At 45.1% G+C, this 10,703-nt stretch overlaps 1 protein-coding gene across 1 annotated transcript; it reads left to right on the top strand.

The window, feature by feature from the left end:
• Nucleotides 1-774: 774 nt before the first annotated feature.
• Nucleotides 775-9,795, top strand: ATP6V1B2 (ATPase H+ transporting V1 subunit B2). Its single transcript, XM_040617997.1, has 14 exons — nucleotides 775-902; nucleotides 3,546-3,601; nucleotides 4,307-4,405; nucleotides 5,056-5,149; nucleotides 5,250-5,327; nucleotides 5,842-5,981; nucleotides 6,121-6,222; nucleotides 6,596-6,693; nucleotides 6,941-7,064; nucleotides 7,487-7,637; nucleotides 8,010-8,092; nucleotides 8,181-8,285; nucleotides 8,505-8,634; nucleotides 8,737-9,795. The coding sequence occupies exons 1-14, from the start codon at nucleotides 794-796 to the stop codon at nucleotides 8,877-8,879; spliced, it is 1,512 nt and encodes a 503-aa protein (XP_040473931.1). The 5' UTR covers nucleotides 775-793; the 3' UTR covers nucleotides 8,880-9,795.
• Nucleotides 9,796-10,703: the final 908 nt, after the last annotated feature.

Here is a 10,703-nt window from a genome sequence, read left to right as displayed (position 1 = left end):
TTTTTCTTTCTCTCTTTTTCTCTTGCCTTTTCCCTGTTCTCTTTCCTTCTCCCTTTCCCATTCCCTTTTCCTTTTTTCCTTTTCCTTTTCCCCTTTCCCTTTTTTCCTTTTGCTTTTGCTTTCCAATTCTCTTTTTCTCTTTCTCCTTTCTTTTTTTATTTTTTTTCTCTTTTTCTCTTGACTTTTCCCTGTTCCCTTTCCTGTTCCCTTTTCCTTTTGCTTTCCCTTTCCCTTTCACTTTTGCTTTCACTTTCCAATTATCTTTTTCTTTTTTCTCTTTTTCTTTTTCTCTTTCTTCTTTCTCTTTTCCCTGTTTCCTTTTCCTTTTCCCTTTTGCTTTCCCTTTCCCTTTTGCTTTCCCTTTCCCTTTTGCTTTCCAATTATCTTTTTCTTTTTTCTCTTTCTTCTTTCTCTTTTCCCTGTTTCCTTTTCCCTTTTGCTTTCCCTTTCCCTTTTGCTTTTGCTTTCCAATTATCTTCTTTTTTCTCCTTTTCTCTTTCTTCTTTCTCTTTTCCCTGTTTCCTTTTCCTTTTCCCTTTTGCTTTCCCTTTCCCTTTTGCTTTTGCTTTACAATTAACTTTTTCTTTTTTCTCTTTCTCTTTTTCTCCTTTTCCTTTTCCCTTTCTCTTTTCCTCTTTTTCCGTTTTCTCTTTTTCTCTCGTTCCCTCTCCCCCTCCCCGCCCCCGCCCCCCAGCACCAGGGCCAGCTCCCCGCTCCCCGCGGGCGGGGCGCGCGCGGCGCCGCTATATCTGCGCGTGCGCGGCGGGGCGGGGCGGGGCGAGTGTCGGGGAAGATGGCGGCGGTGCGGGCGGTGCGCGGGCTGGTGAACGGCGCCGGGCCCGGCGGGCCGCGGGAGCAGGTGGCGGCCCTCACCCGCGACTACCTCTCCCAGCCGCGCCTCAGTGAGTGCGGGGGGCCTGGGCCTGGCCGTGGGCGGTGGGCCTGGGCCTGGCAGGGGGCGGTGGGCCTGGGCCCTGGGCCTGGGCCTGGCAGGGGGCGGTGGGCCTGGGCCCTGGCCCTGGGCCTGGCGGGGGGCGGTGGGGCCTGGCCGTGGGCCTGGCGGGGGGCGGTGGGGCCTGGCCGTGGGCCTGGCGGGGGGCGGGGGGCCTGGCGCCTGGCCGTGGGCCTGGCGGTGGGCGGTGGGCCTGGCGGTGGGCGGTGGGCCTGGCCGTGGGGCCTGGCGGGGGGCGGGGGGCCTGGCCGTGGGGCCTGGCGGGGGGCGGGGGGCCTGGCCGTGGGGCCTGGCCCTGGGCCTGGCGGGGGGGCGGTGGGCCTGGCCGTGGGGCCTGGCCCTGGGCCTGGCGGGGGGCGGTGGGCCTGGCCCTGGCCCTGGCAGGTTCTGTTCCCTTACAGCGAGGCTGGGCCGTCTGCTGAAAAAGGGGAAATGCAGGAGCCTCGGCACACTCCCTGACCGCGCTGTGGCGGGGGGGGGCAGCGTTGTTTGGGGGTGGGTCTGGCCTTTTTTTGGTGTAGGCAGTAATTACACAGGTGGCTGTACCTGTGTGCGTACCCATGGGTTGAGGGGGGGGGGGCAGGGGCTTCTTTGGGGCTGCCTGGCTTGTGGGCCGCATCCATCATCACAGCCCCAGCCCCCCAAGCCTCCCGCCCCAGAGTGGAGCGGAGGCTCCAGCCCAGCGTGGAGCCAAGGTGCCTTCCTGCTCCGCTCGCATCTTTCCATGTCAGTTTTGTTTTTTCCCCAAACTGCCACCACTTGCAAGCTGGGTACAGAAAACGTTCCGGTTGTTTCTGATTTGTCATTGAACTGGTGGTTGATCTTAATGGGGACACGAGTTCTGGGCTGGTGAGCTGCTTTCAAGGGGAAATGGTGCTGGACGATGTCAAGGAAGCGTTTTCTTGTGGCAGAGGCAAGCTGGCATAAGCAGTTTCCCATGGATTGAGGAAGAAGTGCTCATGAGACAGTCATGAGATGGAACGCGCAAGATAATGTTTTCCATTTCTTGCGGACAGTGGGCTGCAAGCTCTTGCAGTCCAAGCAGAGCCTTTTTGTAGTGTGAGGTCCATGTAATTCTCCTGGCTGAGGTGAAAGGAGCAGGCCAGCTTGTGCTTTTCGTGAAGACTAGTTCAGGGACACGTGTCCTGTCTCAGGGGGTTTTGCAGGATTTTGACAAGAGTAAAACTGTCAAATAGGAGAAATAAGTGTTCTGGCCTTAGACTGCTTTATACACCCAGTGACCCTCAAACCTTATCTAATGCAGTTTTGGTTATTGCCGATTAAGAGATTACATTGCAACAGTTCAAACCATTTAAGTGTAAATACTGTGTTGGTGACAGTCTAAACAACATGTAAGTGTGCCAGAGCTGGGCAGTCTGAAGTAGCTAAGCCAGGTGATTCCCCGTGGCCTGGTGCTGGTGGAATTCGTGATCTGTCCTAGTACCACGAGTGCCCGTTTCCTCTGCCTTGCAGTGTGACCAAGAAGAGGTGCTGGTGTGTCTCTTGTTCCACAAATGGCTCCACTTGCTCGTTTTTCCTTCCCGGGAATAAGTGACTAACAGTCACTCACTTGGTCACGGCTCCGTGTGACCCTGATAAAGCTTTAACTCAATTTGACTTTTATCTGTGGATCAAGTGATGCTGGGCTCTAGCTGGGATACTGGTGTGTCCTCAGAGGAATGCAGGACTGTTTACTAAATTTTTCACAGCTTTTCCATTGGATTGCCAGCCGAGGGCTGAATTCTGGGCGCGCAGTACCTCAGACAGTTGTATGTAATGCTAATACTTGAGCTGCTGATGTTTAAGACATGAGTGTTCTGATGAGCTGGCTAGCTGTGGCCTTCTATCAGGTGTTGATCCTTAAGTTAAACCGGGATAACCCAAGAGTAGGAGCAGTTTGGCTAAGGTGGAATTCAACCTTTTATGGTGTAGTGCATTGACTTTTTCTCAGAAGACAGGAATGGTGTTATAAAAGGTTGTCTCTTAGTGTGTCGAAAGACACAGCTCACTGTAGAACCTCTGCTGATCAGCTCCTGAGTGCAAGACCTGCTTGCTTTGCTAAGTACAGGCTTTCATTCACATGGGCTGTTTCAGTGTCATGGAGCAGGATGCTTCTGTGGTTAAAAAGAAAAAAACCTGGGAGCTGAGTATTGATATTAAGGTCTCCTTACCAATTTGTTAGACATAAATTTCAGTGGCACTTTCTTTATCACAAACTACAGATGTTATCCCTGCAACTGTGTAATTTTCTTCGCTTAAAATGTCAACTCTACATGGTATTGGTGTTTCTGGTGGTGATCAACTTGTCCCTGGATGTAGACTTAAAAGTGAATTTCTGTGACAGACAAGAAAATGGCAGTATCATATCTTGATGCTACCTCGGGTGCTTTGCAAGTAGCAGCAAAAATTGCTGGTAGTGGAATTTTTACCTAACCCTTCCTGTAGAGTTTGGGATAAACATCGAAGCCATGCAGAGTTGGGTCCAAAATCTGCAAACCTGAGGCTGGTGATAGGAATGAAACTTTGAAAACTTTATGTAGGATGTTCCTGATGTTCTGAGGAAGCACCTGACTTGTGGCTTGCTTTCTTTCAGCTTATAAAACGGTATCAGGTGTGAACGGCCCCCTGGTTATCTTGGATCAAGTTAAGGTAAAGATTCAGATTCTTAATGAATGCAGCTTTTTGAGGGAGGGTTTACATGAAAAGCTGTGACAAGTTAAATCCAGACTGCTATGTTGGGTTCTTTGAGCAATTTTTATGCAAGATATGTTTCTGACTTGAGATAAATGAGAATATGCAAGTTCCTGTAAAGCCAAGAAGAGTTGTCCAGGTCCTGGAAGAAAGGGAGAGTTGTTGAAACTGTTGGGAGGAAGAATGGAAACAGTGTTTCAGTTTTACCAAAATCCCCAGAATGTTTTCTAAACATGAATGTGGAAACATACCAATTGGCTTTGTTGTTGACCTTTTTGTTACCAGAGCATAAGTGCTTTGTGAAAGGAAACTGTAAACAGTTCTGGCTTGTTCTCAAATTACTGGTAAGCTGCTGTTGAAGGCAGGGGACTGATGCTGCATCAGGGATTTCCATTAGTATTTCAGGACTACTAGGGCTATTAGAATGGCTTCTGCCAGGTCTGTCCACCGCCTGCAACACTGAGCAAACGTTGTATGGCCCCTGTAAAAATGGCTTTATTCTGATAAATTTTAATTACTTTGGAATGAGGTTTTTTTGGTGATAAAATTGTTCTTAAAAATAATTGAGTAGTTGCTAAGCTCAAGCTTGCTTGAAACAGTGAATTTGTTTCGTGACTGATCTGGATTTTAATACTTTCCATGATCTTTCTTGGTCATCTGCAGTTTCCTAGGTATGCAGAGATTGTCCACTTGACTCTTCCCGATGGCACAAGAAGAAGCGGGCAGGTTCTGGAAGTTAGTGGCTCCAAAGCTGTGGTTCAGGTATGACTAGGGACAGGAGTGTCTCTTGGTGCAACAGAAAAATATTTTTATTAGCCAGCATGTGTCTGAGCCATGTCAAATCCATCTTGAGATACGTTCTTCTGGTACTGTAAGTTAAAAAAATCACCTACTTATTCCAGGTGCAAGTGGCATGAATAATTTTAGAAGATTGAAAACTGGAATACAGTGACACATTTTATTTGCATCCCCCCCCATTGATTTCTTTGCTTCTGAATTAAAGGAATCTTTCTGTAATTGTTTAGTATCAGATTAAAGATCACCTTCTATGCCATGTGGATGCAGGTATTTCTTCTAAGCAGCTGTTTCTTGCTAATATTCATTCTTATCTGAAGAACTTTACCCTGTTGGCAAAGGGAAATGCTTGAGATCAAAGGAATGGCACTGGGTTTGTTGGTTGCTGCTGATACACTTCATGAATTTAATTTAAAGTAGGTTGTTATGTGCTGTTTTGTACTAGCAAGCTGCTCTTGAAATCCTTTGCTTACAGAGAACTGCCTTGCTTTTCTGCCCTTTGGCTGATCAAGTTCTCAAGCTGTGAAGCAGCATTCTAGTATGTTTTTTTGTAAAGCACAATACCTATTCCTTTTTCCTGTCTTGTGGTGGTTTTTTTCCTTCTGCTATATTTACAGGTATTTGAAGGAACTTCAGGTATTGATGCTAAGAAAACATCTTGTGAGTTTACCGGGGATATTCTTCGAACCCCTGTGTCTGAGGATATGCTTGGTAAGTCCTTGCATATTGCTTTGAAGAATGAACAGACTTACCACATGCAAACTTATTTTCACAGTAATCTACATTTTGATTTTATTGCTGTTTCTTGTAGGCAGAGTATTTAATGGATCAGGAAAACCTATTGACAGAGGCCCCATTGTTTTAGCTGAAGATTTCCTTGACATAATGGGTATGTTCTTAATCCATTTCTGGTATGAAGTTAAGCAAATCTGGTGTTTCTGGTTTCTGAATGTTACCATAGATCTGGTTTTGAACATAGGATCTAGCTGTTGGGGGGCATTTAATCTTCTTTTTAAGTATGTGTGTGGCATCAAACTCAGATTTACACAGGTGCAGGAAGATGGGTAGCAGAAAATAACTGTTTTCTGTAATGCTTGGAAGCTGTTCTTTGAAGTGTTTGTAGACTATGTTAATTATACAGCCTCCAAAGATAAAAAGCTAATAACCTGGCAGGCTTTTCTGGAAAGCATTCTTACCACTTATGTGACTACAGAATGCCAGAGTCCTGGGTTCTGCAAAAGGCTCAGGCTTCACCAGGCACATCTAAAGATTTGTAGGGCTAACGGTGGGGTTTGTGCTTTTTAACATGAGCCCTAGGTCAGTGCTCAGAGTCACTGGTGGTTTGATCAAGCTTCAAACACGTACATGGAATAATGTGTTCTCTTAAAAAAAAAATACAACAGGTCAGCCAATCAATCCCCAGTGTCGTATCTATCCAGAAGAAATGATTCAGACTGGCATTTCTGCTATAGATGGCATGAACAGTATTGCCAGGGGGCAGAAAATCCCCATATTCTCAGCTGCTGGCTTACCCCATAATGAGGTGAGTACTCAAGGCTACTCTCTACACTGTTAGTGGCTTGTGTTTCACTGAGGTTAAAAAGTAAACAAAGTTAAGTTCTGGTCTGTATAATAGCATCAAGTACACAGATAGACTGTATTTTCCATTTTTTTCTCTTTAGATTGCAGCTCAGATATGTCGCCAAGCTGGCTTGGTGAAGAAATCCAAAGATGTGATGGACTACAGTGAAGAAAACTTTGCCATTGTGTTTGCTGCTATGGGTGTAAGTCAATATCATTGAAGAAAAATGGGTGCTTGAGTAATAAATAAAGACTATGCTGAGAGTAGTTGTAGTATTCTGTCTTAAATATGTAACTAAACAGTGCTAAATTCTTGGCTGAATAGCTGAAAATGCCAAATGGCCAGAAGTATTGTGACAAAGTGTGTCTGATCAGGATAGAGTATCTTGAATTCTAGGCTGGAGATTTAAGTTAATTTTTTAGAAGTAACTCATTCTGTTGGGAATGTAGGGGAGTCTGCATGATAAGGCAACCTTTGCTTTTGGATTATTATTGAGATGTTTAGACCTTAATATGATGCAAAATGTAGTGTTCTGAAACCTGGTGTGGAACTGATGCCTTAATATTGTGACTTAGGTGAACATGGAAACTGCTCGGTTCTTCAAATCGGACTTTGAGGAAAACGGGTCCATGGATAATGTGTGTCTGTTCCTGAACCTGGCCAATGATCCAACGTAAGTAGTTACACAATGTTGGTTGGGAAAAGCTGAGAACGAGTAAATTGGAAGATGAAGCCTTAGTGGTGTCCTGCCAGATGTTACCTACGCCAGCATATTGCAGCAGAGTTGGATATGAAATGCTGGTACTCCACTTGGTGCATGTAGCAGATTTTCAGAGGGTTTTGAAGTGTCTGTAACTTAAACTGTTACCTTGCAGCCTTAAAGCACTTGTCATAAATAGTGCCATACTGTTCTATTTCAGCATTGAACGTATTATCACACCTCGTCTGGCTCTAACAACAGCAGAGTTCTTGGCGTATCAGTGTGAGAAGCATGTGTTGGTCATTCTGACTGATATGAGCTCCTATGCTGAAGCTCTGCGAGAGGTATGCATTTATTAACTCTCACCCTGGGTGTTGGCAGAGAGTTTGTAGTATAAAGTGAGAATGTGAACTTCTGCTCAAGCTGTTACGATTAGTATTTGTTACACTGGTCCTAAATAGCCAGCGAGGCTTTTAGTTGTTGTTTGATTGTCTAGGACTATGTCCAGCAGTCGAACAGCTATTGCTTCTGTGATAGACTGACTTCCCTGGTGGCATTCAGCAGTTGGGTATTATAGTTTGGGATTTGCTTTGTTGTCTTGTCCCACGTGTTGCGGTGACATGCTTCTCTTAGCAGGGGTTTTTTATTTTTGGTATTGCCCACAGGAAGAGGTATTGTTAAGTTGCTAGTGTAGCTTAATTAGGGGAGACAGCAGGTCTGTACGAGTGATCTGACTTGTTGGAAACGTTTTTCTGGATTGCCTCAGGTTTCAGCAGCTAGAGAGGAAGTGCCTGGCCGTCGTGGTTTCCCAGGTTACATGTACACTGACTTGGCTACTATATATGAGCGCGCTGGGCGTGTGGAAGGCAGAAATGGTTCCATTACTCAGATTCCTATTCTTACCATGCCCAATGATGGTGAGTTATTTTCAAGTGTTTTTAATAAAGAGCACTTCAAAGGACTCCTTTGGAGCAACCTGTTTTATTTTGGACACAGCAAGATAGGATGTCCTGTGGCTTTTAGGTTTCCATTTGAATATTGCAGTTCTTAGCTGCCTTCTCTGTATTGCTAATAGAAATGCTTTGCCCGTTTCAGACTGCTGCACTCCTCTCTGGCCCTCTGTCAGGAGTGCTTACAGCTGTAATCCTTGCATAAGTGTGCTTGGTGACATATGGGGGTTACTAACTGATGGCATATTACTTCAGGAGTCAAAAAGCTGCTCTGTCAGTGCTAGGTTGGATATAAAAGGTCTGAGAACTGTCAAACCATTTCCCCCCTTCTCCCCACAGACATTACTCATCCTATCCCTGACTTGACTGGATACATCACTGAGGGACAAATCTATGTGGATAGGCAGCTGCATAACAGACAGGTGTGTACTGCACTGGTTAGAACACTTAAAATTACTCTGTACTACTTTTAAATATTAATGCTGAAATTCTTGGATGTCTTCCCTTCAGGTTTACCCGCCTATTAATGTCTTGCCCTCCTTGTCTCGACTGATGAAGTCAGCGATTGGGGAGGGTATGACCAGGAAGGATCATGCAGATGTGTCCAACCAGCTGGTATGTAAAAACCTCTTCCAGGAAGCAGAGGCATATTTCAAATACACCTTTTGTTAAAGGGCCTGTAAAGGGCATGCCAAACAGTTGCAATCCAGAACACTCCCTGAAGCTGCTTTAAAGCATTGACTGAGTGTTTTGTGAGACCCTTTGCTTGAGTTTGAGCAGAAATCGTTACTTGGATGATCAGGGTGAAAGCACTGCTGTTCCTATCCCTTCTAGTATGCCTGCTATGCTATCGGAAAGGACGTACAGGCTATGAAGGCTGTAGTTGGTGAGGAAGCTCTTACCTCAGATGATCTTCTTTATCTGGAGTTTCTGCAGAAGTTTGAGAAGAACTTCATTGCTCAGGGTAGGTGTTTCAGGAGCATTGCAGTGCGCATTAACACCTAGAAGGTTTTGTTCTCAGATCCATCTAGTGATGAGGCACTCAGTTTTTGGTTGCTTTCTGCAGGTCCTTATGAAAATCGTACTGTTTATGAGACCTTGGACATTGGCTGGCAGCTTTTGCGAATCTTCCCCAAGGAGATGCTGAAGAGAATTCCTCAGACAACACTGGCTGAGTTCTATCCTCGAGATTCGACTGCAAAACACTAGCCACAGCTTCATCTCTAACTCCTTGCTCTGTGAAATGCTGTTTATTTTCTTTTTTTCATGTGTTGGTGTTTACTTGTCGCCCTTATAATTAAGACCAAGAATAGGTGACACTTGTGCCAGTGTTCCAATGTAAAAACTGGTAGCAGTGTAAAATATCCCTTCTTCCAAAGCCTGGATCTTCAGGGAAATGTTTAGGCCAGCTCTTATAAATGTGCAATAGCTATCACAAAGCTTATTCTTGGTGGTTTTTTTTTCTTTGAACTGGACCTATGGTAGACATTTCAAGAGAATGTCTGAGGCTTACCAGAAATTGCAAATCTTTACTTTCAAGCCAGGAGCACGTGGGTTAGAAAACATCAAAGAGCAAATGTGACTTCCTTTGTCCAAAGCATCTGCTTGATCTGGTTGTACGCAGTTGCCGCACTGCTGGCGGAACAGATGGCACTCTGCTGTCCTGCTGTTGTGCCTGAAGACCAGGCTAATATGTGGAAACTGTGGCGTATGACAACGTACCACTCTGAAAAATGCAAGTCACTGGTTTTTAACTGTGGCTTAAGATTGTTAAAGGTATGCATGAAGTGAAAAGCACCTAGCATGCCTATTAGTGCTCTCCGCTAGCAAAGGGTCTCTCTGGAGGCTGCAGGCCAGAGCGTTGCTACCTGAAGCTTAGTTGCTAATGCAGAGGTTTTAAATTGAAGTTTGCTGAATAAGCTTCCTAATTACCTTTTTCTGGTTTTTTTTCCCCTTTGAATTCTGGAAATGGCAGAGAGACAAAACAATAGCTAAAGCATTCTGAGATTAGTAGGTTCCCAGTGGGCAAAACTATAGGTAGTTCAAGGCTTTGTGCTGCTACCGAAGGAGATTGAGATGTAAAAAAAAAAAAAAAAAAAACCAAAACAAAACAAAACCCCCCAAATCAACCTTTTATACCTGACACAGTTGTGCTGGTGGAAGCTTTTAAATATTGCAATTGGAGAAAGCAACTTAATGTGTGAATGGATATTTTGAATTCTGTTCCAAAGCATGCTCTAGGTGGCATTGGGTCCTGAGTCATGTTTGAAACTGTTGTGGCTTGCACTCTAGGCACAGATAGATGAAGCTCCAAGCCCAGTGCTGGCAGGCTTTCTTGCTTTTTTCCAGGCTTAATGTACTCTGAGCTCTGGTCTAGCTAACCAAAGCATGTTGCACCTCTCTGGACACCTTCAGCGCTTGTCTAGGAAGGTGCTAACATGACGTGAATGATAGATTCTAATTCCAGCTTTCCCTGGCGTCTCCTAGTGCAGTTCTCTCTATAGTTTGTTCAGTGTTCTCTGTAACTTGGATGCAATAGCAACTTCATTCCAGTGCATTCCACCCTAAAGCTATGTCAAGTCTATTTTTCTTGAGGTAGGGATGGGAGGTCGGAAGTGTTGGCATGAGAATACCTTAATGTAAAGAATATCTAAATAAATATGGAAAGTGTTGAACAAAATGGAAGCTTTTGTGATTCTGTGCGTGAAAACAACTTTAGGTTTTCCAGCAGTGGCTAGGATGTCCTTGAGCCACTGGGGGTCTTGTTTACCTGAATGAAACTACTTCATAATGTGCTGAAAACACTTCACTTCCATTTCTGTGTGCAGCAAGGTTCCACTTGAGCCACCCCCACCTTATTATCACTAGAGCTGGCTGGTTCTGATGATCAGGATTTGGCCTTTAGCTTCAAGACTAGACGTTTTGCACTCACTGGAGGAGTGGGTGGGTGGTGCAGTCACGGGCAAAGGCTTTGCAGGAATGTTGGGGGTAGTTTGCACTGGAGGAGGCTAGGAAACCTTAAAAGGCTTTCTG

The sequence above is a fragment of the Falco naumanni genome, chromosome 19 (genome assembly GCF_017639655.2).
Source record: "Falco naumanni isolate bFalNau1 chromosome 19, bFalNau1.pat, whole genome shotgun sequence".
NCBI lineage: Eukaryota > Metazoa > Chordata > Aves > Falconiformes > Falconidae > Falco > Falco naumanni.
The sequence above is the reverse complement of the archived record's forward strand: the minus strand, read 5'-3'. Positions and strand labels throughout refer to the sequence as shown.